We start from the raw sequence: 27,845 nt of genomic DNA, 5'->3' as shown, positions 1-27,845 counted from the left end.
AAACCCTAGTTTATTTGAAAGGATGAACTAGGGTGTGATTTGAAATATTATAACAAGGACTCGGGGCGCTAACCCTCGTTTAATGAACTCGCTTAGGGATAAGATGAGTTCTACTTGGCATATTTAATCTATCTTATTTACAACTTTTCTGCATTTGGGAAAATCATGAAAAGAAATACTTTCTAACTATTGGAAAATATTAGAAAGTGCGTTAGAGATTAAGTGCATACATAACCCCGACCCATTAGAAATATATCATATTGACACCCATAGCATAACATCTAATCATCGCGGGGACACAACTTTGGTTCTCCAAATCCAAACAAATTCCAAACTCTTCAAAATAGCGAATACAAACGAAATCTCTTTTCAAAATATTCGGAATAGGATTAAAGACTTTAAAGACTAGTATCGCATACAATTAGTACTCTTTTCTCTCCATATTCCCTGCGGGATTCGACCCCAACCTTGTTTGGGTTACTATATTTGACAACGTCCGCTTTACGTCATTAATAGGTGTAATTTAAGCGTATCAGTTAGACTCTACTTAGTGAATCATATGTAGGAGTTAGATATTAACGGGGAAAGCATATTAGGCCTTCGGGTATGGTGTGGAGGTAAAATCCTATTAGGTTGGTTTTGTTATTGTTTGTGAGCTTGACGCCTTGTGGTTATGATTGGGCTTGTCGCCTTATTTGCTATGTTGTGACTTGTCTATGCATTCATCTCTCTCTTGTTATATCACTTATCATCGGAAAGAGGAAGAATAATGAGATTAGGCTTGAATCGTGATGTGTACTTATGATAAGACACGGATGAGATCTTGATTATGATTTACTATTGTTTGAGATATCATGCATGGCATACATTCTCATTTCATATGATGCAGGGATATGAACTGTGACTTGGTATTAAATGATGATAAGTGAGAAAGTGGAATATCCGAGGTCTTTGCCGAATCGTGTAAAAGAGAGATGAGAATCCGTGATCCGAGGTTGTTTACCGGAGCGGAATGTGTTATACTAGTTGCCCGAGATTTCTTGCCGGGACGAGGGTCTACATGGACTTCGCGGGTCCCCCATGGGTCATGACTATTGAGACGTGGAGGTTTCCGTCCTTAGCATGTGTGTACGTTATGCACAGCTGGCCAGTGCATTACATTGCATTGCATCGCATTTCATTTGCATTGCATTTCTATCACTAGATGGTACGTTTCCTCTTTGATTTCTTGGTTGATTCATTTGCGTTGCTACTTGCAAGTAAGGTGTTTACTTAGAAACTTGACGGACTCGGGGTTTAGAGACTTTCACTTAAGCTATGACTTGAGTTTACTGAGATCTATTGTGGTTCCTAATACTGTGAGTTTTGCTTGAATGTGCTTAGTGACTGTACTTGATTGCTTACAAGTCTACTTGTTGATTTATTTTTTCATATATGTGAACTAATTATTGTCGGCCTATGATACTTACCAGCACTAGTTGTTTGTCCTGATACTACCTTGTTGTACTCTTTTCTGAGTGCAAAGTTCATCACAGGCTGTACTTCTACACCTCGCGAGTGATCGCGAGGCCCATTGCTAGAGTTTCCAGGGTGAGCCATGTTCCAGTCCATAGCTCGGAAAGCTCTTCTATTGTTATATCCGTCCTATTTCGAGACAATATTTTAGACACTTATGTATTTTTTCATATTCAGACTTATGTAGTTATGTAGTGGCTCTTGTACTATGAATTGACCAGATTCTTGGGGTGACGTTTGTACTTCCGCACTTTAGATATTTATGACATGATTTGAGACTGCTTGTATTATTTAATCTTCCACATGTTAATACTAAAAATGGTAAAGTAATGGAATGGCTTGCCCACCAGGGGGGTTAGCGTGGGTGCCCGTTTGACCCACGAGTTGGGTCATGACAACAAATCATACTATTTTTTATTTTCTTTTAACTCTAATCTGATTCCATATTTAATTCTAGCTCCTTTCTTTGTTTTTGTTTTCTACTTCTAAAAAAAAATCATTTTTTCTTGTTCCTTTTTTAATTTCTTTTTTATCTCCATAATCTAATTTCATTCACCTTTTTACTAGTTTTATTTATTCTTATTTTTTTAATTTATGGTGGTTTTCATTCTCTCCTTTTCTAATTTTATTTTTTTCAAATTATTTTTTCTTTATTTCATTTTTTTTTATAATCTAATTCCACACACCTTTTGTCTCCTTTATTTTATTTTTTATTTTTTTAATCTATAAAAAGGATAACTTATATATATGTTTTATTTTATTTTTGCTATATCTCAAAAAAATAATTTGTTCTAGCATATAGTATATCAAATCAGTAGCAGTTGAAGTATATTGTTGCAGTATATTATGATACCCACATGGTATATATCATATACTGACAGGGTATCTTACAAGATTGACAGTTCATTCCTTCAAGAAAAACAATCAGTCCACTATGATACCAAGCTGGTATATATTATATACTGACAAGGTATCACAGATGATAGATTTAATCCTTATAAAAACATTACTCAGTCTTCCATGATGCTCACATGGCATATATCATATACTAATAGGATATCATAATGGATTGCTTCATTGCTTCATTCCTTCAATAGAAACACTCCTCAGTCCTCTAGAATATCCACATAGTATATATCATATACAAACAGGATATCATAGAAAACTATTTCATTTCTTTAAGAAAAACACAACTCAATTCTCTATGATGCCCACATGGTATATCATATACTAACATGGTATCATAGAAGTTTGGTTCATTCCTTCAAAAAAGCTAGAGTCCTCTATGATACCACATGTATATATCATATGCTTACAGGGTATCATAGAAGATTAATTCATCCCTTCAAGAAAAACACTCAGTCCTCTATGATACCAACATGATATATCATATATTGACAGGGTATCATAGAGCACTAGTAGTTCATTCCTTCGAGAAAAACACTCAGTCCGCTATGATACCAACCTGGTATATATCATATATAATGACGAGGTATCATAGATGGCATGTTCATTCCTTAAGAAATGACACTATTTATTCCTCTATGATACTCACCTAGTATATATCATATACTGACAAGTTATCATAGAGACTGGTTTCCGACAAAAACACTCCTCAATCCTCTATGATACTCATATGGTATATATATCATATACTAACAGGGAATCATACATGACTCGTTCATTCGTTCCAAATAAAAGCCCAGTCTTCTATGATACCAACCTCGCATATATTATATACTGATAAGCTATCATAGAGGATTGTTCATTCCTTTAAAAAAAAAAAAAAAAAAAAAAAAAACTCTGCCCTATAGATACCAACCAAGTATGTACCATATACTAACAGGGTATCATAGAGGACAAGTTCATTTTGATATTTTAACTTTTATATTATATTTAGCGAGTTTTACTTGTGAAAAAAACAAAAAAAGGTCATATTTTAGATTTAAGTTTTATTTGCACTTTTAAAATTAAAAAATAATAAAAATATGTTTCTATTAACTTAGATTTTAATGCATAAGCTAGTGACTTTAGTCTAATTATTTTTCTTAGTTACTTCTTATTGCATATCGATTGTGATACAATACTAACTAACATGGTTTCATTGCATAGGTACTTACTTTCCTCCAGACAAATGGCCCAACAAGAAGAACCTCCCACCTATGAAAAAATTCCCACTCCCCAAAGCAGAAGGCGCTACATGGAACAGCACAGTAAGGTGTTGTTGGCCGAGTGGGGCTTCGTTATAGACGAAACGGATCGGTATGCCTCGGATTTTTGCAACCGCCTTCAAGTCGTAGGGTGGCACAAATTGATGGAGGACCCCGGCATATGCAATGCGGTCCGAGATTTTTACGCTATGCTCCCTTCGGTAGATTGGTCCGCTCCGGATTCGGAGATCCAGATTCGAGGGGTCTGGTGAAAATTGGGGCCAAGGTGATTAATGCAATAAATGAGATAGACAACGTCCCGGATGATGAGATGCTTGCTAAGGACCACGACGGTAATGGTCTTTGGCTAATATCTATGTTGGTTACGGAGAACAAGAGGTGTAAGGTCACTTGGGTTACTAGCCGGATCGGGATCAAAAGTACCTACTTTTAAGCTGACGCTCGCAGGTGGCTGAACCTTGTGTCTCGCCGAATCCACCCCTTAAGCAACACAACTGATGTTACCTACCCCAGGGCATTTGTGGTGGCTTGTGCGATGGCCAGGGTGCCCATGAATGTGAGGAGGTAGGTGATTCTGGAGTGGAGGGATTTTCTGGCAAAACCGGGTCCGAATCTGATATTTCCTTCCCTTATAACTATGTTGTGCAGGCGAGCCCATGTGCCGAGGGAGCCCACTGATAGCATGGTCAACATAGATGTTGACTTTCATCCACTAAGGGTTAGGGGTGGGCGTTCGGTTTTTCGGTTCGGTTTGGCTATTTCGGGTTCGGTTTTTTGAAGGTGGACACTAAACACCGAACCAAACTAGTTCGGTTCGTTTCTTTCGGTTTCGGTTTTTTAAAGTTCGGTTCGGTTCGATTTCGGTTTTTTTAATATAATATTAAAAGCGATTCCATTGACACTAATTCATATTCTCAAAAGCAATAAAACATAAAACTGATAAATTGAAATCAAAATCAAACAAACAGGATACACAAGAACATAAAACTATAATCATGACAAAGGATTACTAGGTGTTATATACATACCGTAAGAATAATTAAGAAAACACATAAAGGACATACATTAATCCTAAAGAGACATCCTAGTTACCTTTCTTTGTTAAGGATATTTGATTTTTTTCAATTGAAGTGGAAAATTAGGGATACAAATGCAAAAGAGGACTTATCACAATTGGGTTTTTTTTGCTTTAAACTTAATGGGCCTGGATTTTTTTGGGTAATGTACTAAATTTTGGTGCGCGTTCGGTTTTTCGGTTCTGTTTTATCAAACTTCGGTTTGGCTATTTCGGTTTCGGTTTTTTTACGATGGACACCAAACACCGAACCAAACTAGATTGGTTCGGTTCGGTTTGTTGAAGTTTCGGCTCGGTTCGGTTTTTCGATTTTCGGTATTTATGCCCAGCCCTACTAAGGGTGAAGGGGTTAAGAAGCCAAAACAAGAGGAGAGAGCTTGATTCTGATGATGATCAGGAGGAGGATAGGGATGGGCTGGCTCTTCACAGCCTCCGACTCAGGGACCCTTCGATCGGATTGAGACCAAAATAGCAGCTATGAAGAATATGATCCTGGGCTTATCCCGGCCTTCCATGGAGGCTGGTTCATCTAGTGCTGCAGATGGGTTGAGTGGCTTCACTCCGAATATGGTGAAGAAATACATGTTTGCTCAGACGAAGATGCAGGAGTCGGTAGACACTTTGCAGGGAATCTATGTTTCTATGGCTGAGAACCAGGAAAGCCTTCGGGCGGACCTCGAGAAAGAGAAGCAGAAGAGGCGGTCTAAGGATAAGTTGTTTGCCCGAATGTGGAAGGGAATTAATAGCCTGTTAAAGGCTTTGGACCCAAAGGCGAAGCTCCCCAAGGTGACCAAGGACAACACCCAGCAGTTCTCCTTTTTTAGCCGGTCCGAGGTCAACAGCGACTATTCTGACAACTCTAGAAATTGTGGTCAAGAGGTGACGAGCCGGGGCAAGGCGGTGTCTTAGGTGTCTCTTCCCTCCCCCCCCCCCCCCCCCCCCCTCTTTAAGTATGGTTTTCATTGCCCATGTAGGGCCTTTATTTCAGACAATGGTTTATTTTGTTTTTGGGTTGTTTTGGTTGTATGTTTCGAATAATTTCTTTTATTTTTCCGAAATTTGTTTTGGGATAATTTGTATTTTGGTACTGAATGGCCCTTGCCTTCGTTGGCCTAGGTGTTTGTATGAAGTTGTGGCTTTGGAATTTCTGGTATTTTTTTAGTTTGCTTGAATTGCATAGGTTGAGAAATTGTGAAATAAGGGATCAGGTCACTGGAAATATTGCCTGCTGCAATGGTGGGATTCCGATATAGCGGATCCGTTGTGGCGAAGCAGGCTTTGAAACGGTGAGGATTTGAAAACGTGAAGGACCATTGTAGCGGACTAATTCCCGCTATGGCAGTGCGTGCACCACTGCTGCGAAGGGTCTAGGACAGCGGGCATTTTTCTACTGCCCAACAGGATTGTACAACACAGGGAACTCATTGTATACAAACGTAACACACAGACATAATTCTCAGATAATCGATTGGACGGCACCACTATATACCAATTGGAATCGACCAGATACCGATTGTACTCGTCGAGATACTAATTGGGATCATTCAGATACTAATTAGATTCAACTTAAAGATGAAACTGACTGAGATAGCACGATAGGAAAGAAAGAAAGGAAGTTTCCTAGATGCCCCATAGCCTCTCGTGGATGGGTGCGGACGTCACCGTGCCACTTCGCGAGACTCTACTAGACATTGCTCTTGTACTCGTGAGAGCGGTAACCTAGGGCTCTGATATCAACTGCCATGACCCAAATTACGGATCGTGCGACCACCTACCTAATTACCTCCAAGTAGGCGAACCCTCACCAACCAACCCATTGTTGAAACTCATTTTTTTCCATCCAATAGCTGATAATCATAAACGTTAAGTGAGAAAACATAAATGACACTCTTTATAAAATTAGAGCTTACAATTTCCCGGGACCTGGTCTAGACGTATAGAAGAGCTTCTACAATACAAATAAAACGACATAACTTCTGCCTTGGAGCGAGATGCACAGAAGTTGTAGGAAGATATCTGCCACCGCAACTAAGTGAAACCTTCAAGCAATAACCTGAAACACATCTACACCCGAAAAAATGTAGCAAGAGTAGTATCAGTACACCACACGTATTGGTAAGCATCATAGATCGACTAAGATTAGTTCACGCAACACGATATAAAATCAATTAGAATAAACAGGTAGGTACAGTCATAACACCTTTTTAAATCCTACCCATACTTAAACAGTTCTGACATAACATGCTCATATCCCATTCCCACATCAACGCAACACTAGGAAGTAAGGCCAACAGACAACAACCAATTACATCCAAGAAGGACTTCTTGACCAATTAAACTACAGCAAATTATAAAGGACAGACCTCAACCTCCCTATCAACCAACACAAAATGGGACCACTAATTCTTGTCTATTTCCTCCTTACTTTAAGATCCTCATAATTTGACAATTAGACATAATCGCACAACAGCCCACATCAAACATTTGCCAAAAGTCACTTCTCAATTAAGAATAAAGCCAAGTAAAAGCAATGCAGCCTACAACTGTATCTCAACCGTACTTTCAAACCCGGACAATGCTAAATGAAATCACTCCAATATCACCTTCCCTCCTTAGTCAACAGAGCCTTGAAATTACACGTAAACACCACCGCTCAACCATAAGAACAAATCAAGTATGAAATCACAGAATGAGTCACGATTCAATGTATTACAACCAAGACTAGTATCACCTCTATCACACGCATAGAAGTAAGTAATATGTAATGCAACCCGAGTTAGTATCACATCCATACACATATGATAGATGGTATTGTTTGCCTAAATAGCCATGACCTGCAGGGGACCCATGGTGTCCATGTACCACTCGCTCCGAAACTGACCTCGGATCACGAGCCCTCAGCTTGGCCACATCCTCACCCCCTGTCAAATGTGCCTTTTCGATGTATATATATATATATATCATCAAAATATGTATCTCACGTATTTCCAGTTCATCAGTAAATACGAAATATAATCAGTCAACAATATCAATATCAAGCTCACAAGGCATCATGCCATAAGTCAAAACAAGACTCAATATAACTCCACTCATTAATCACACCAATTTGACATCCGCTAGATCACGACATAAATACTCTAATGAAGACACATGCAAAGTATCTACTTTTCAGTTGACGCTCGTAGATGGCTAAACCTTGTGTCTCACCGAATCTGCCCCTCGAGCGACACAAATAATGTTACCTACCCTAGGGCGTTTGTGGTGGCTTGTGTGCTGGACGGGGTGCCTATGAATGTAAGGAGGCAGGTGATTCTAGAGTGGAGGGCTTTTCTGGCCAAACCGGGTCCGAGTCTGATGTTTTCTTCCCTTATTACTATATTGTGCAGGTGGGCCCATGTGCCGAGGGATCCCACTGATAGCATGGTCAACACAGATGTTGACTTTGATCCACTAAGGATAAAGGGGTCAAGAAGCTGAAACAAGAAGAGAAATCTTGATTCTGATGATGATCAGGAGGAGGGTGGGGATGGGGCTGGCCTTTCATAGCCTCCGGCTCAAAGAACCTTCGAGCGGATTGAGACCGAAATGGAGGCCATGAAGAATATGATCCTGGCTTATCCCGGCCTTCTATTAAGGCTGATTCATCTAGTGCTACAGCTGTGTTAAGTGGCTTCACTCTGGATGAGGTGAAGAAATACATGGATGCTCAGACAAAGATGCAGGAGTCGGTAGACACTTCGCAGGGCATCTATATTTCTATGGCTGAGAACCAGGGAAGCCTCCAGGCAGACCTCGAGAAGGAGAAACAGAAGAGGCGGTCTAGGGATAAGTTGTTTGCCCGAATGTGGAAGGGCATTAAAAGCCTTTTAAAGACTTTGGACCCCAAGGCGAAGCTCCCCAAGGTGACCAAGGATGACACCCAGTAACTCTACTTTTTGAGCTGGTCCGGGGTCAACAATGACTCTTCCGACGACTTCAAAAATTCTGGTTAGGAGGTGACGAGCAGGGGCAAGGCCTAGGTTTCTCTTCCCTCCCCCCCTCCCCCCCAAGCATGCTTTTCAATGCTCGTGTGGGGTCGATAGTTTATTTTGTTTTTGGGTTGTTTTGGTTGTATGTTTCGAAGAATTTCTTTCGTTTTTCCCGAATTTGGTTTGGGATAATGGGTATTTTGGTATTAAATGGCCCTTGCCTTTGTTGGGCAATGTGCTTGTATGAAGTTGTGGCTTTGGAATTTCTCGTTTTCTTTGAGTTTGCATGAATTGCACAGGTTGAGAAATTGTGAAACAGGGGATCTGGTCACTAGAAATCTTGCCTGCTGCAGCGGTTGGATTCCGATATAGCAGATCCGCTGTGGTGCAGCAGGCTTCGCAACGGCAAGGGTTTGAAATGTGAAGGACCACTATAGCAGACTAAGTCCCGCTATGGTGGTGCGTGCACCGCTGCTATGAAGGATCTGAGCCAGTGGGCATTTTTCTACTGCCCAATAGGATTGTACAACACAGGGAACTCATTGTATACAAACGTAACATACACACGTAATTCTAAGACCATTAATAGGACGGCACTGCTAGATACCAATTGGAATCGATCAGATACCGATTGGACTCGTTGAGATACCAATTGAGATCATCCAGATACTAATTGGATTTAACTTAGAGATGAAACTGACTGAGACAGCACGATGGGAAAGAAAGAAAGAAAGTTTCCTAGATGCCCCATAGCCTCTCGTGGATAGGTGCGGACGTCACCGTACCACTCCGCGAGACTCTACTAGACATTGCTCTTTTACTCGTGAGAGAGGTAACCTAGGGCTCTGATACCAACTGCCACGACCCAAATTACGGATCGTGCGGGCACCTTCCTGATTACCTCCTAGTAGGCGAACCCTCACCAACCAACCCATTGTTGAAACTCATTTTTTTCCATCCAATAGCTGATAATCATAAACGTTAAGTGAGAAAACATAAATGACACTCTTTATAAAATTAGAGCTTACAATTTCCCGGGACCTGGTCTAGACGTATAGAAGAGCTTCTACAATACAAAGGAATAACCTTAAAATAAAATGACACAACTTCTGCCTTGGAGCGAGATGCACAGAAGTTGTAGGAAGATATCCGCCACCGCAACTAAGTGAAACCTTCAAGAAATAACCTGAAACACATCTACACTCGAAAAAATATAGCAAGAGTAGTATCAACACACCACACGTATTGGTAAGCATCATAGACCGACTAACATTAGTTCATGCAACACGATATGAAATCAATCAGAATAAACAGGTAGGTACAGTCGTAACACTTTTTTAAATCCTACCCATACTTAAACAGTTCTGACATAACATGATCATATCCCATTCCCACGTCAACGCAACACTAGAAAGTAAGGCCAACAGACAATAACTAATTATATCGAAGAAGGACTCCTATACCAATTAAACCACAGCAAATTATAAAGGACAGACATGAACCTCCCTATCAACCGACACTAATTAGGACCACTAATTCTTGCTTTTTACCTCCTTACTTTAACACCCTCGTAATTTGACAATTAGACATAACAGCATGATAGCCCACATCAGACGTTAGCCAAAAGTCACTTATCAATTACAAATAAAGCTAAGTAAGAGCAATACATCCCACAACTGTATCTCAACCGTACTTTCAAATCTGGACCATACTAAATGAAATCACTCTAACATCACCTTCCCTCCTTAGTCAACTGAGCCATGAAATTACACGTAAACACTACCGCTCAACCATAAGGATAAATCAAGTATGAAATCACAGAATGAGTCACAATTCAATGTATTACAACCAAGACAAGTATCACCTCTATCACATGCATGGAAGTAAGTAATATGTAATACATCCCGAGTTAGTATCACATCTGTACACATATGCTAGCTAGTATTGTTTTCCCAAATAGCCATGACCTGCAGGGGACCCATGATGTCCATGTACCACTCGCTCCGAAACTGGCCTTGGATCACGAGCCTTCAATTAGGTCACATACTCACCCCCTGTCAAATGTGCCTTTTCGTATATATATATATATATATATATATATATATATATATATATATATACATACATACATATATATTGTTTCTCATCACAATATGTCTCTCACGTATTTTCATTTCATCAGTAAATATGAAGTATAATCAGTCAACAATATCAATATCAAGCTCAAAAGGCATCATGCCACAAGTAAAAACAAGACTCAATATAACTCCACTTATTAATCACACAAATTTGACATCCGCTAGATCACGACATGAATACTCTAATGAAGACACATGCAAATTACCGCACAAGTCACCCCGCCTAATAGGACAACATGAAGTCAATTATGTTCTAAGTACGAGCCACTCTAGCATATGATATAACAGGACTCCTAATAGCCAACTCATTAGTAAGACAACCCCTATTCTTAAATTAAATCAACCCCAAGAGGATACGCACGCTTTACCACCTCCCTTTGAATATAACAACGACACACTTGGTTCGACTACTTCTTTTAATGGCGACAAGGCCACGTAATTCTATTATTAATGCCAACCTAACTAGTATTCAACTGAATGTCGTGTTCGAAGACCGAATCATGTTTTCTCCCATCAATTCTACACATACATACGAGTCACTAATCAAAGTCTAACTAAAGTAAACCTTAACCCACCTCGAGGCCGAACAGGTGCCACGAACAATCACGGAGTCTTCATCCCTTGCTTCCAAATTCGGAGGCCACGACGTGGTAGTCTTGCTCAGGTCTCTATGCGTTCTGTCCATAAATTCTCCTAAGTGACGGCTTAGAGAAGGTTTGGGGGAAAAGCGGGAATTAATCCCGTACTAGGGTTTTTAACTGAGTCTGGTCCGCTCGGACCGCTGCAGCGATCTGCTTGTCTGCTATGGTGGAATCGCTATGGCAGGGCCTGGACTACTGCGGTGAGACTGTCTTATCTGGGCTCACAACATTTTAACTCCTACCAATTTGATCACGGTAAAACAAATATACACGAAAAACTTCCCTATGGACTAATTTTATAGCAAGAAACTTGGTTTTCATACACGGGCTGCGAAAGGTCCAACAACAACCAGGCAGGTCATTACACCCCCACTATGAAGATACTACTTTTTATTGTGACAATGATAGGGAAATAGAAGTGGAAGAAGTTGGACACAGTCAAAATAGAGAATTCAAGCTTATGATGGAATGCTTATTTGAAGGAAGTAATGAAAACAAAAAGCCTTGGAGGAGTACTTGGAAACTAGCCTCCAAGATGGTTTCGCACTTGAACACAAAAATCCTTCATGGACATTTGCACAAAATCAAGAAGAATTCTAAAATGCTAAATATGATAAGATAATGCCCACGTTGGTGGTCAATCTTGAAATTGAGGAATCAAGAATTGAACATCCGCCAACTGACTTCATGCTAATTGGAGATGCCGCAGAAAACGTAAAGGAATTAAAGTCAACCGGTGTCATGAAAAATATAGTTGACATTGACTCTACTTCGGGGGAAAGATAGGATGTCAAGACTTGGGAAAAATCGCAAGTTGGAAGCTTGATGTCTCATTCTAAGCATTTTTCAACATTGAATTTGTGTGGCGATATGGAAATTGAAACACATGAATTCGTGATGGAGGGCAAAGAGGAAAGACTAGAGCCATATATTTTGAAGTTTGAGAACCCAAGAAGCCAAAATGACATTCCTCATTTGAAAGCCAAGAAGTGCAAAATGAAGAAATTAGTGCTTGGCTTGTTCATCTACTTACCACCCCCCTCCGCTCATGGTCACAAGCTTGAGTCGGGGTGCCCAATTCATAAGCTCCAAATGACGAGAAAAGTGGTGCAGTTGGTAACCGTCGTGCCGCGATGTTAAATCAAGCGCTTGGTGGGAGGCAACCTATCGTTTTCAAAATTCTAAGTCTTTTTTTATTTATTTCCTTTATTTTTATTAAAATTTTGCAATTTTAATTTTTAGATAAGTCTGTTTTACGATTTTGGATCCCTCTACCATATTTCACAATTTTTTATTTGTTTTGGACAAGGTGGAAATTAGAGCAGTTAAAACACTCCATGAACGTAGTCTTTTAACTGTTCAGTTTTAAAAATCTAACTCCTGCCCCTTAACTTTTATTTCCCTTGATTTTGAATAGAATTTGGGGTGGCTGCATCCAGTACAAAATATGCACAAAAGTGCTTCAAGTCATTTTTTGTTTTTCCAATTTGCACTCAGCAGTCACAAAGTGGAAAAAACTTACCCGCACCGGGTGTATACACCCAACTAATAAATAAATGACACTTGTCACATTATTTAACTATAAATATTAGTACTTAACTCTAGTTAACCAAATTTTTGCACATAAACTTAATTAATAATATAAAAATATTCTCACACTATTTCTTTTATCTTCTTAACAATAAGTAATTGACTGTACTTTTTTTTTTTTTACTTATCAAACACTTTTGTGCCAGCAATTAACTACATCTCAAAGGTCATAACTATATTTCTTTTCAGTGGTACACCCACAATACATAAACAAATATTGTTGTTCTTCATACATGATTCTTATTCCAGAAAGCCTGAAGGCTCTTTGTGTTCCTATTGAGGAAATGCCAAGTTGCAACATCTTTCCTTGGCTACAAAACGCTTATACAAAACAATATCTAAATATCATTCAGCAAATATTAGAACCATGAACCACTAAGAAAACCATAGCTACACTGCACATACAGATTTCAAAAACTAATCAAGGCATGTCAACTAGTTTCCTCACAAAATAGCTTAGTTAAGAGTATGGATGTGATAGATGACAAATACTCTACCTAAATATAAAAATCAGAAATCTGCAATAACAAAGAAGATTTCGGTAATGAAAAATTTGTGTTCAACTAGTAGATATAACGATAATTTATTTTAGTCGAGAATTTTTTCAAATAAAAAGCTTAAGGTACATCTTCATCACAAATTCAACAAGCAATAAAAAGAAATCAAGAATACAATTTTGATTATGTTATTGGTTGCTTTAACCAACGAACCAATCAAAAGTTTTCTAAAAAACAATTTACCATCCAACAAAAGAAATTAAGGATCTTTTACGAATGTGTGTAAGTATACTACTATCTAAAAAATAAAGGACTAGCTTCTCCTGCCCAAATGCCTCAAAATCATAGTATCACATCATTCTCCGAGAAGATCTGACACTTCAATTGTAGTTTCATCCTGATTTCCATGTACTTGCAGATGATTGCTACACAAATAAGAAATAATTCGAATTAAAAAATATTCAAATATATTAATCATAATTATATTACCCCTAACGTTGTGAGAGTACCTGTGTAGCATTCTCAACACCTTGTAACAAGGTTAAAAATGAGACATTTGAGTCATCCAAATCCAAGTCAAAAGCAGTATCCTTAAAAAAAAAGACAAATCCAAGACAAATTAATAATATAGAACAATTGTTTAAGATAAGAAATTTATATGAAAAAGAATAAAAGAAAACTACCTTGTAAACTGACTTCTGATATAGACGGTGTTGCTTGACGAGGAGTGTATACATTGTTCTCAAACAAACTTTTTATTGGTGGTGCATCAACTTTTTGAGATTTCACTATAATCAAACAAAACTAATTAGATTATTACAAACTTTTATTATCAAATGAAGACCTACATAATACTTACTAGTTCTCCCATGAGTCGGTTGAGTAGTTTTTTCCATTTTGGATTTCTCCCAATGATTTTGAATACGCTCTTTGCGAACGCCTGGTGCTCTTACATACAGAGGATCCAATACATTGTCTTCTATATTTTTCTTACCATTTTTTTTGCTGAAGAATGAACAGTAATGTTGTCCAATTTTCCTAGATAGTCATCCAATTCATCTGAAGCATTTTTGAGATGTCTTTGAAAAATTTCTCGACACTCTGTATTAGATTTGCTAAGATAAGCAAGATTGTAACAAGCCTTCATCACACTATTAGTGTAAACAATCTCAGATGATTCCGAATTTCCATTGCTAGAAGAGCTCTTGCTTGGCAAATCTTTTATTCTTTCCTCACATCTTTGGTCCATCTCTTCAAAATATATTTCGCCAGGATTTCTCTAACCTTATTAGAAGTGAAAACTAGTAGACAATGTGCACATAAAATACCCACAGATTCAAACTTCTTGCAAGTGCATGTCACATGTAAAGTTGTGGAATCCAACTCCACAAACCAATTCTTGGTTGAATTATGCATTCTTACTTCATATTTGGACACTTGACCATCACAATATACTTGTGGCTCAATATAACATGCCCCAGATCCTTTGAGAAACTCTTTCTAAAACATGTTATAAATCTTGTGAGTGTAGACGATAGAAACCTGAGCTAAAATTGGACTACCTTTTACAGCAAGAGTAGGTCCACCTTGTTTACAGTTGAAGTCTTCATGTTCTTCACTCAGCCGCCACTTATTTACTGCATTTTTCTCATAGTTAGTGACAAATATGTGCAAATAAGTGCTCAAGTCACCATGCCCGTTTAATACATGATTAGTACTTTCACTTCGAGATGAGGCTTTCAATCCAGCACTAAAGACATCATTATTAAAAGTTGTGGACCACATGTGTCGAATATTGTAAAGATTCTTCAACCATTTATGTTCTTCTATATTATACATTGTAAGCATCATCTCCCAGGTTTCTTCAAACTCAGTAATAGAATCACATTCTGACATACACTTGTTGAAAAGTTTAGAAAAACCTTTATCATTATTAAGTGAGCCCAAATGAGATGGGGCATTCTGGGATATGTGCCATTGACACAGTCTATGTCTTGTTCCAGACATCACTTTTCTAATAGCAATTGCCATTCCTTGAGCTTGATCAGTTATAATAGTTTGCGGGGAAATGCCTCCCATTGACTTTAAAAACGTAGAGAATAACCATTTGAAAGATTCTGCCGACTCATCAGATAAAAAAGCACAACCAAAAATTATATTCTGCCAATGATGATTTATTCCAATAAATGGTGCACAAATCATACGATACTTGTTTGTCCGATATGTGGTATCAAAAGAAACGACATCACCAAAAATCTCATAGTCAATTCTAGATCGACCATCTCTCCAGAAAAAGTTAGCCATACGCCCTTCAGAATCAAGTTGAACATCCTAATAAAAGAGACTTTCACTCGCTTGTCTATTATTAAATTCATTAACAACACTTTGAGCATCCCCAGCTTCCGCCTTAAATTTCATCAACTGGTTTATAAAATTAAAACAATCTTTCTTTGAATAGCCTGAAACATCAACCCCTCCAGCTTCTTCTGCCAGGTAAGAATAGGTTGCAGTTGGCTTTATACCAGCATTAACCATGTTTTCAATAACTAGCTTTTTGGCTTTAGTTATAGAACGAGCTGATTTTAGCAAATGTCTCTTTTTCGGTGAAGCCATCTCATGGTTATGTTCTTCTATAAATCTATCCACCATGAAAAGACTATTAGGAATTTGACGCTTAAAGATTATCATTGCAGGACATTTTGATCGCGTGTCAATATGATTGCAAGACACCTTAATGGATTTTCTTAGCCTTTCATCTTTTTCCCCATGCCTATAGCATACGGAACGTTTTTCCCTAACCACTTCGCTACCTTGAAAATAATATTGCTTATCCTTCCGTACACTGAAACCTTTGGAATGTGCATATTCACAATATAAAATATAAGCCTCTTTCTCGTCTTTAACAATGTGATTTTTCATTTTCCCTTCTAATTCAATTATGACATCTTCTGAAACTTCCTCTTGATTTTTTTGCTCATTCTCATCTTCCGCTCTAATATCTTCTAATAATACTTCGTCACTCTCAGCATTATTTGCCTTCTCAAAAGTTGACATTCTGATATTTCAAACAAGGAGAAAAATATTTATAACATGTATAATCATAGAAAAGGAGAAACATACATGCAACAATAATCAAAATTCCCTCAAGTTCATGAAATAAAATATAAAAGACTAACCTAATACTAATTGAAAATAAAAGGAAGCAGTAGCATAAAGAGACATTAGCTTGTTTGGTTTAAATTCGTATATAATATTTGATGATCAAATAGTTGAAACTGATTCAGATTATTAAGAAGAATGCTTGATAATTCATTAAAATATAACAGATATAGACAATAGCTTCTTTCTACATGCATATAAACTTACGTATGAAGTTAATAAGGAATCACCTATTTGAAGCCAATTTCCTTATTCGTAATAAGCTTAATTTGAAATTCCACCCTCTCCAAGAATGAGCAAAGAAAATTGATCCAATGACGGCAACCCTAGCTTAACTGATGTGACGTTGTTAATTTTGCTACTTGTTTTAAATTTTTACTTTATTAAAAAATAGGACTTTAAACCTTAGTTTATTATCTATGGTTAATTTAACTGAGTTGGGTGTATACACCCGGTGCGGGTAAGTTTTTTCCATCACAAAGTGTCGTCCACCCTTATTTTTAGCTCAGCTGGCGGTCCAGGTAAGTGTTTTATAAACACTTAGACCATTTTATTTCACACCCAAATCCCACACACCCACGCACAAATCTCACAACACACACAATCAGCAACGACATACAAGAACGCAGCATGAACTGCCCGCAATCAGAACCAAAAAAAACTCTCTGTCTCTCTCTCTTCTCAAGTGATCCGGTATGTTATCATCTTGTTTTTCTTTCTTTCTCCCCTAAATTTCTCTTGTTTGCATATTTTATCTTCTTCTTTTCATGTGGAGTTTGATGCTTAAATTATGCAATTTTGGTGTTGTTGGATGATTGAGATGTAGTTGCGCTTCTTTGAACTATAATTCCCAGTAAATGGGAGCGTAATTCAATTACCAATGTGTGAGAAAAAGCTTGGTTAAAGTCCTGCCCGCAACTTGTTCAACGAATTGTCTCAGAGACAATTTCATGAGCTCTATTAGGAGATGATTGTGAGTAATTTTTTGGTATTCAAGTAGTCGAGGACTTCTTGGCCAGGTTGCTTGAGTTGAAAATTGTGATACACCTTAGTTAAACAATCCTTTGGCATTGAACTATAGCTGCATTGCAATAGAAATGGGTATGCTATTGGATTTTGAGTGAATCTGTTCTAGTGAAGCAGTAAATAATTTGAACTGCAAATATATATATATATATATCGATTTTTATCGCTCTGATAGAGTTCTGTCTTTGTTAAATTTGATTTTATTCGATTAAAGGATGTGCTACCTGGTTTTTTGATAATCTGCTCAATAACTTTTTCATTGTGTGAATGTACCGCTAATATTATTCTGATTATCTTAGGTATGATTGCTAGTTTACACTGTTAAATGAGGATAAATGTTGAAAGTAAGCGCAAATGAAATCAATTGTTGTCGAGACTTTTGAGCTTGACTTATATCTGTATGCTGAAATTTTGATGGTGAAATTGATTCGCTGGTGAAGTCTGAGAAACCGAGCGACGTAAAGAGATATGTCCAAGTGTGTGTAAGGTAGTTTGGGTTAGTTTTAAAGTATCTTGTTCAGATTTTGTGGTGATTTCGTCGGGAGAATAATCTAAAATGAGGTGAAGCAGTAACCTTGGGCATGAACTATACTTGTTTGAAATCTTGTTTCAATGAATTCTTGCAATGTGCTTCAATTCTTGTTGAGATTGAGCCGTTAAATTCTTAGTTTGGGATTAAAATTCAGTTTCATTAGGGAGTAAAGTTGTAAGGACTGAGTCTTTTTGCTCATAAACTTGTGGTATCATAACTTTCTGGATGTTTGGCATTGGACCTTTGCTCTAATTATTTGAAATAATGTGGGAGTTCACTGATGTGAAATATTGGTTTGGTGAATCATAGTTCTGATTTTGTTGTCAATTGATGGGTTACAAAAATCTTCTTCAAGATGCTCTTTAGTGCTTTGAATGTTGAAACATAGAACTTTCTTTGGGTTGCACTTGTGTATAATCTTATATGGAGCTTTCAGGAACACTCTCAGATAGGATTGAGTTTGCTATTTGCTAGATACCTGTTGATGCCTATGTTCAGCTAACTTGAAAAGAGAGAGGAGTTCTACTTGTGATGCTGCTGGCCTACTAGTTCAGGTCTTCCACTTGCTAAGGGGGAGACCCCAGATGCTTGAGGGGAGTCCTTTTCATCCTACTTGATTTTATTTGCGTGCATTGGGGACAATGCGACATCTTTTTAGTAGGGTGGCTTATTTATATATGGTGATATTGTTGACGAATCATATGGATTTGGTAGATTGACTCTTTGTTTTGATTTTTTTTATTGTGTTTGTGACATATTTATATAAGTATGATATGCTAGTTTTTGTTTGTTTGTGTATGCCCATGTTTTGTCATATGTATTAGCAATATCATTGGCTTTTCTTTGTAGTGGTTCTTTTCCCGAGGATGCTAATGTCTTTTGATCCGGTGTTTTTAGGTAGTTTTAAGTTGGCTTGTCCCTACGAGAGATAGTTGGGCACTTTCTTAAGGGAAATAAGCCTTGCAGGTTAGGTATAGTAGTGAGTTTTAGGTAGTTAGGAGTAAAAATGGTGTTGGGATGTGAGTTTTTGCTCCTTGGCTAATTTTTGGCTTGTTTGGTACCAACTTATTTAAACCTTAGTATATGAATTCTTGGTTTTTGAACAATAAAAAGGATTGAAGTAAGGATTCTTGTTGTGACTTTTAGACTCAATTTTTGGCTCTTATGTTCACTAATTAGTCTCTTTAGGCTATGAGTGACTTTTTGAGTTCATTTGTTTCAATTGGATCTTGGATACATATTCTACTTGAGTTTTTATATGCCATGTGTGGTAAGCTTTATTTGTGAGTTCTTTTCCATATCTTGTGGTCTAGAACTTGCCCGGAATGTGTTTCAAGGCGAAATTCTAGGTTACACTTGGTTTGAAAAATGATGTTTGGCCTTCCTTGGATCATTTTGTGCCTTAAATTTCCTACCCTTGCATACTTTTCCTGGTCAACCCCTTTTGAGCCTTTATCCTTTTCTTTGGCAACCATGTTACAAGCTTTGACCCTTTGTTCTTTATTGATCTATCCTTTAACCTCCTACCTCCTTTAGTGCTTTGAAAGTGTAAACATATGCTAAAAGCCTAAGTTTGGGGGTGATGGTTGGAAAAGTCGTGATGTGGAAGTTGCTTAAAAGGTGAAAGGGTAAAAACAAAAATAGAGAAAAGGAGTAAAAAGAAAATGGCATCTTCCTTGTTAGCTTGAAAACAAACAAACAGACAAACAAACAAAAAGGAAGAATAATAGTTGTGAATAAAGGGATGACTAGGTGGTGGAATGAAAAATGGAAGCAAAGGGTGGATTTTTTTTCGAAAGGAAGTGTGTTTTGATTGTTGTAAATTGTAGTGCTTAGGGAGGTTTTGAGTCACTAGTTCCAAATTATGCTCTTACCTTAACCAAAAGCCTACAGTAAAACCCTTTAAGTCCTAATTGATTTTGAACTCAGTGTGTCTACATTAGTGGAGAAATACATGAAGGGCAAGCCTATGGTACTACTTGTGTGCATTGAACATCTTTGTGTGTGAAAAAGAGAGAGACACAGAGTTAATTCTTTTCATTTGATATCCCATTTATATTTTGAATTATATTTTATAAGTTTGGGATTCTCTCTTGATTGTGAGGACACATAAAAATTTAAGTTGTGAATTTGTTCCATTTTTCAATTGAGAGGGATGAACAAAAGAAAGTTGTTTTGTGATAATGAGGCAAATTTTGAAGCTTAGTGTCATGACTTGATTGCTACTTTGATTAACTTGGTGTTTAAGCACTTGAAATGAAATGAAATTTTTGAGAAGTTGGTGATTCATATGTCTTGGATTAATTGCTGGCACCAATCAAAGTCATGTGTTTGTGCTTAAAGTAGACCTTTTTGACTTGGTATGTTGGTGCACTATTGAGCTTAAATGTGGATTCCTTTGAAGAAAATTGTGAGTCTTGTATTTGCTTGAGGACAAGCAATAGTTTAAGTTTGAGGGTTTGATAAGTTAGTATTTTTACCAACTTATCTCTTATTTATGCTTAGATTTTTATTATGTTTAATTGAGAAAATAGTGCATTTACTATGATTTACTTTAATTTTATAGATTTACGTGATTTAGAAGTAAACAGAAAAAAATCTTGTGCCAAAAAGGGTCAAATTGAAGAAAATGAGAAAATTGTCTAGAAGCGCAAAAAGTGGATAAAAAGGCAATCTGAAAATCTGAAATTTGAAGGCCATTTTCGTCATTTTTTATTGGGAAATTTTTGGGAACTATAAAAGCAACACTTTGAGATTTTATTATCATCTTTGGCCAGATTTCCAAGCCTCGGAAGCTAGAGTTCTTCAACCAACACTTTAGAAGAGAAGATTGGAGCACTTTAATCAGCAAACTCTTAACCCTTTCTTCACTTCCTTGTTATGTATTGCATATTTAAGTATGTTGTATTTTATTCTCTCACTTGAATCTTGTTTATGAGAATATTCATTATCAAGTGTTGAATTAAATCTCTTGTTTTGCTTATGTATTGAACAATTTTTATTGCTAATGAAGTGGGTCTTTGTTTCTTTAATTAATCTTGATCTTTAATGCTTCTCAAGGGATAATTAATCTTGATCTTTAATGTTTCTTAAGAGATTAGCTAACCCTAGGACTCATTCATTTACTTCGATTTGAGCTTGGAAGAGGAAAAATGAGGTTGCGAAAGATTAATTAACAAAGATTGGGGCTTTAAACCCCATCTAATAACTTGAGCTAGTAATAGGATAGTTAACTTGAGGTTAAATTGATTGTGCCTAATATCACGCTCTAAGGCTTGAAAAAGCTTAGAGTGAAATTCATTGATTTGATTGGAAGACTTTCAATGAGATTTTAGAAATCATGAACTCGCTCTTAGTTGTAAAATCATAAAATACATTGGATAGTTACTTGAGTGTAAATTCTCTTGTATCCATGCTTGTGGTCATTGATCATTTTACTTGCTTTATAGGTTAGTTTTGTCTTTGTTAGTTTCTAAATCAAAAATCAAATATTGAAAATGTGTTTGGCTTAGCTTAGTTGGTGATAAATTCTTAACTTTCTTAGTCGCCTTTATATTGTTCTCTGTGGGATCGATCCCGACTCATAGTTGGATAAATTATATTGCGACGATCATGTCACTTTCTCTTTAAGGAGTGGATTTGGACGTTATCACTAGGTCATATAAGCTAGAAGGGACTTCAAGGAGAGAGAAACTTGTAGAAATTGAGTTAGGACTTTCCTCTACCACGGAGTTCCGAGCCGAGGGTGATTTATATCACTTTAAATTAAGTTTAAGAGTGTTTTGGTTTAATTGCACTCACCAACACTTCTATTTGTGGCGGATTCTCCGTAGACCGTGACTAGACCCCAGGCATGCCAATTCCATAACTCAAGAAAGAAAGCAATAATTCAAATAATCCATAGCATAGATATGACATATTGTCATGAATACACCGAAATCTAATAGTACTGTGGAAACATCTAAAAATATCGGAGTACAATTGTGGGATATACATCAAAAGCAAGAAATCAACAAAAAGGGAAAATTGATGGCTGCCACCACGATCAAGAGCGGTTGGTTCCAGGGGCGGAACCAGAATATTTGATAAGGGGGTTCAAGAAAATTAAAAAATAAACACGCGAAGAAATCAAAACAAACACAATTGTCTATTGAAAGTGCAAGTATATTACTACAACTGTACACGACGAGGTTTCATTCCTTGAAATGTTTTTATAATAACATCATTAGAGATCCTATTAAACACATCTTTTTCTACATAAGGCACCAAGCAACCACTAAAATAACTCTCATTCATTCGACTCCGCAAGTCATTCTTGATAAACTTCATTGCCGAAAAAGTTCTTTCAACGGATGCAGTGGCAACTGGCAAGAGCAAGGCAAGTTTCACTAAGAGGAATACAAGAGGGTAGTTTGAATGCTTCTTTGTCTGAACTAATCTTTTTGAAAGATCACAAAGTCCTTTTAGATCGGAGAACCTTTCATCAAGATCACGAACATCAATAATGTAACTCGCAAGTTGATTCTCAAGAACCCCCATACTAAATTCATCAAAGTCATCAGGATAATGTTCAGCCATTCTCATTATTTTCCTGAGATCAAAACTAGAAAATAAGTCAATTGGATTTAAACAAGCAATTCCATGAAGCAAATCAGTCGTTACTTCATCAAAACGATAAGAAAGCTCTTGAATTTGCCAATCAATAACTTTGCAAAACACTTCAACGTAATAATGGTGTGAGATAGTACAACCAGCAAGTTTACGCCGTGATCTCAAAGAGGTAAAGTACGGCTCATCTAATTTAGGTATCAAAATTTGATACTTGATACAAAATTTAGATACTTTATCAATAAGCGAACCCCATTCTTCCTCCCTTAAATTTAGACACAATGTCAATCTTAAAAGCCAATAAAATAAAGCCTATTTAAGAACATCTAACTGTGAGAATAAAAACTCAATCTTGTATATAGCAATACAGCAAAAAACAATTAGAAACCTTAACTCCTTAAGCATATCCCATTTCAAAAACTCTACCAAATGTCTCAATAAGCAAGAAAACAACTTAACCACAATCCAACACACATAAAAGGGAATTGATTACTAAATAAAAATCTACACTTTGATTCTTTTATTAGCTAAAAATAAATATCTAGAAGATCAATTTTGCAAACAAACAACATTTAAAAATTAAAACAATCAAGGCTTGAGGTTCATGGATGGAAAATGGGTCAGCTACCCATTTCACAAAATGGGTTGATTAACAACTAACAAGAAACAATAATGGATTTATTGTGATTTTGAGTATGGTTAAAAAAAAAAAGAGGGAAAAAAAAGAAATACCTTGGCCCACGATTCTAACAAGAACAAATGAACAATGTTAACACTTTTGAAATTAGGGATTCTATATCCCAGCCAAATGGCCCACGATTTTTTAATAATAATAATAATAATAAATAAAGTGACGTCGTTTTTTTTTTTTAAGGGACTGGCCGACTGGATGAAAAAAGTAAAAAAACATGTGCCATTGCCAAGAATCAAACCCGCGACCGCGGGCTCAATCACAAGCGCCTTATCCACTGATCCACAATCTCCATTTGTTAAGGGGATGCAAAAATAATATTTGTACATGAATAAAAAAATTCGCAGTATATATATAGTGCAATTTTCCGACGAAGGGGGTTCGGTCGCCACCCCTCGCACCCCTGTAGCTCCGCCCCTGGTTGGTTCACCTCAGCTAAACACAGCTACGCCCTCGAGAAAGATCCAGTAGACCTGTTGCAATATTAGTGGTAGGATATATATAGTATGTATAGAACAGAAACAACAAGAAGTGTGAGCCTAAATCCCAGCAAGATTACTGACCCGCCCCGCCATTATACCCCGTGCAGTAAGTCTCCAAAAATATTGTGCATATCATGTGTGGAGTACAATCATATTATATTAAAAGTGCGAAGACCGTAAGGGTAAAGCACTACTAGAAACAGAGTGTTTTTCCACCGACATTCAGTGGGAAATTTGTGTTATAAAACATGATTTGCCCATCTCATTCCCACTTAATCAATTAGCTCGTTCTTTTCTATAAAATGAAAATAATGATTTCTTATTTTTGGAAAAAATTAATAAAGTCTTTGACTAATATATATTTAATATATTTATATTTGCATATTAAGTTCTAAAACATTTCCTGAAGTTTATCATATTTTGAAAAAACATGACAAAGAAGATATGTGAAATAAAAAGTAAAAGAAAATACAAAAAAAAAAAATGCACCTTCTCAATTATCTTTTCTTCACCTTTTTCATTTTCCCCCTTTTCATTCTTCTTTCCATTTGTCCCTCTTTAATAACATGTTGTAGCATTATATTAAGAAAATCATTTATGATAGGAGAGGATATTTTGGAGCAAAACATGAATTATATGAGCAGATTAAAACACAAATAGTAAAAAAGAAAAGTTCTTAGTCAGCATGAAATTTCAGCACACTCACAATTTTTGAAATTATTCATCGTGAAATTGAATTATGAAAAGTGAATTACTATTTGCGAAGAAAGAACAAACTTAATTGATAAAGGACGAAGGATCTTGTCCAAGCCTCAATACATATACTACTCATTTACCTATTGTTGGTCTTTCAGAAACTTCTTCCGATGAGTCCTTGGCATCCTTCAGTGAAATTTCAATATCGATTTTTTCACTTTTCTCGTTAATGTTCCTCTCCCTTCATTCTTCGCCAAATTTTCGGTTCTCCTTCGCTCGCTTACAGACTCCGCTCTTCTTTAAGTAGTTTCTTCTTCAATTGTAAGACCTAAATATACTCAAACTAACAGCTCTCCCTCACCCCATACGTCCCAACTCCTTTCTGTCGCCGTCCAACACCTTCGTTGACTCCACCACACTCTTGTTTCATCTCATGTACCTCCATTGCATCCAACCTTGCAAAACTTCCCTTTTTCTTGTAAAAAAAAGTCTCCAAGTTTATAACTACACCTCCAACCAGATTTTGTTAATTGGTGGATGATAATGTGAAAACCTTTAAATAGATATGAGAGAGCTTATAAGAGTAAATTTAATTCATCCAAAGAGTTTTGGTAAGTGAAAAGCCACGTTATTGAATCATTCATGAGGTAACGGAACCATCATAATCAACTCATTATCATAGTGTATTAAGTGATTAAGAAATGGGGGAGTGGGTTATTTATGTATAGGTTCGTGCAACGTTATTGCTTGAGAAAAATGGTAAGTAATGGTAATTATTGCTTATAATATTCAGAGCATTGGAGATAACTAAGAGAGTCAAATGTTTGATCACTAACTGCAAATTTAAAGCGGTGACGGTCACTAAATGCAAAGTAATAGCAGTGACTTTTGAGCTTTGTAAACTAAAAAAATTGAAGATGGATACTTAAGAGAATGTAATTAATTAAGAAATGAATTTCCTATTTTTAATGTAATATAAAAAGGAAAAATGTTAAAAATGTCAAAAAATTAAGAAAAAAAGATAAATAGGAATGGTGGTCATATAGAGGTGTCACATCACTTTATCTATGCCTAACTTTATATTATATATAGATTGCTTCTGTGAACATTTTAATTATCCAACTGTGTTCTCTTTCTTTCTTTCTTTTTTTCAAAGAAAATCAATTAGTCGTTATTTCTCGCTTTGTAACATTCTCGGAATGCCTCTTGTTGTTCTCCACTTGTGGGATTACGTACACTGGGTATCTTGTTGTTGCAATCATTTGATATTGTAATCACCGTAAGAGTTTTCTTGCAATGAAATTTATCAAGAATAACTTGCGAAATCAAATAGACCATAAATTTTTAGGCGGGTATGCAGTGATGATGTTAAAAAAAAATTGTTGCACTCATTCATCGGAAAAAAATTATATACTCGTCAACATTTGAACAACATTACCAAATTTCTGACTCCGCCACTGTCTTGATGTTTTACCTTCCTTCTTATTCATCAGTTACAAACATCCTTTGTTCTTACTTAAACCCTCAACTAAATCCATTCAACACAAGGTGAGAATTTATCGCAGTGGAAAACATAGACACACAAGGATGAGTTCCTCCATCTTTTCTCTTTTTCACTCATTTTTTTCTCACTTATTTCCTAAATTTTGCTGAACAAATTCATGTATTAATTTGTATATGCAAATCAGAAAGTCTATTTTGAGCGAAATCCGAGTTTTATTCGTTAGTTCTTCTTTTAGCAGTCCAAGACAAGAACGGGATAAAAGAGTCTGCCATTTTTCTTTTTACACTTTGCATCCCACTTCATTTTGTACTCTTTTTTTTTCCTTTATGTTCTAAACTCCGCCATATGGTAAGTAATACAGATTTAATAGCTTAATTACTCCTCTTCTAACTGGTTTTGTCATTTCTTTTGACGCCACATCAGTCCCTTGGAACCGTTATTTCATGTGCTTTACCTTTCTATAATTTTTTAGCGTAGTGTTGTTACTTCGGATGTAATTCTATTTACTTTATATGAACATGAGTATTGTCATAGTGAAAGCAGATTTTTCAAGATATTATACTTTCGGCTACCTCTCACCATATTATTTTATCACCATATTCCCATTTTGTTTTTCCCTTTAAAAATTCGTGTTATTCATCATATACAGAGTTTAATATTATTTATATTAATTTAAAAAGTTTTGACTAATACGAGATACACGTGCTTTTCAGAAACTAGTATATAATATAAGTGCAACAACATCTATAAGTGAATAGTTACAAATATACATAATCAGTTCAAAACAATACCACGGTGGCACCTACGTGTTGCAATATCATTGTTGGTTGGGCGATTGATGGGATGGAGTTGGCTATAGATGGACGATTAAAATGTATACACCTATATTGCAGGTAAAGGTGTGTCCTATATATGGATGGCCTGATGAATCACATAACTGTCACTGTATTGTTGTACAGAGCTGATCAACATGTATATCTGTTGTCATTCACTAATACATGTTGTTGCAACTCTCTCTCTCTCTCTCTGATATATATATATATATATATATATATATATATATTATGCATGATATTATTTTGGAGACTTGATATGGGATATGACTCGGGGGGTAATGATCTTGTTGGGCGCTAGTAATGACCTATGATTTTAAGTTGTCATAACCATCCAAAATCCTTCCTAGAATCATTAGCCATAATCAGAGTGGCTTTGTTACAGGAAAAGCCATTACTGAAAACATTATTCTTGTTGGACATGGTCTGTGTTCATATCTGTTGAAGAAGACAAGAAGTTCATCATCCTTGTGCATATCGAAGTCAACATCTGTTTCATTCTCTCACTGAGTTAATTTTACCACTATTGGGCCTTTGGTTCTGCACAGACAAAGATATAGAGAAAAAGGCCCAATTACTCTTGTTCAGCCCACATAAACAAATGTAGATATTTCCTCAGTTTTAGATTCATACACGTATATACATTCTAGCAGATTCCTATTTCTTGTACAAGGAATAAAAGTTAGTTATATGCCAGCAACTTGTATAGGACAGCTGGA

At 36.5% G+C, this 27,845-nt stretch overlaps 3 protein-coding genes and 1 long non-coding RNA gene across 4 annotated transcripts; 1 reads left to right on the top strand and 3 right to left on the bottom strand.

The window, feature by feature from the left end:
• Positions 1-13,987: 13,987 nt before the first annotated feature.
• On the bottom strand, positions 13,988-15,899 carry LOC132639313 (protein FAR1-RELATED SEQUENCE 5-like). The gene is made up of 5 exons (XM_060355766.1): positions 15,138-15,899; positions 14,590-14,874; positions 14,292-14,399; positions 14,105-14,185; positions 13,988-14,020 (listed from the first exon to the last, which is right to left on the bottom strand). Exons 1-5 carry the CDS (start codon positions 15,897-15,899, stop codon positions 13,988-13,990), a joined length of 1,269 nt encoding a protein of 422 aa, XP_060211749.1.
• A 27-nt stretch (positions 15,900-15,926) lies between these two features.
• On the bottom strand, positions 15,927-16,649 carry LOC132639312 (protein FAR1-RELATED SEQUENCE 5-like). Its single transcript, XM_060355765.1, has one exon. The coding sequence runs from the start codon at positions 16,647-16,649 to the stop codon at positions 15,927-15,929; it is 723 nt and encodes a 240-aa protein (XP_060211748.1).
• A 502-nt stretch (positions 16,650-17,151) lies between these two features.
• LOC132640714 (uncharacterized) lies at positions 17,152-21,348 on the top strand. The gene is made up of 2 exons (XR_009582344.1): positions 17,152-17,447; positions 21,090-21,348. It is a non-coding gene; the product is annotated as an uncharacterized LOC132640714 (long non-coding RNA).
• A 1,134-nt stretch (positions 21,349-22,482) lies between these two features.
• LOC132639310 (uncharacterized) lies at positions 22,483-25,234 on the bottom strand. The gene is made up of 2 exons (XM_060355764.1): positions 25,158-25,234; positions 22,483-23,185 (listed from the first exon to the last, which is right to left on the bottom strand). The coding sequence occupies exons 1-2, from the start codon at positions 25,232-25,234 to the stop codon at positions 22,483-22,485; spliced, it is 780 nt and encodes a 259-aa protein (XP_060211747.1).
• Between the last annotated feature and the right edge of the window lie 2,611 nt (positions 25,235-27,845).

Source organism: Lycium barbarum, chromosome 5, assembly GCF_019175385.1.
Source record: "Lycium barbarum isolate Lr01 chromosome 5, ASM1917538v2, whole genome shotgun sequence".
NCBI lineage: Eukaryota > Viridiplantae > Streptophyta > Magnoliopsida > Solanales > Solanaceae > Lycium > Lycium barbarum.
Note: the sequence above shows the minus strand (reverse complement) of the source record. Positions and strands in the feature narration are given on the sequence as shown.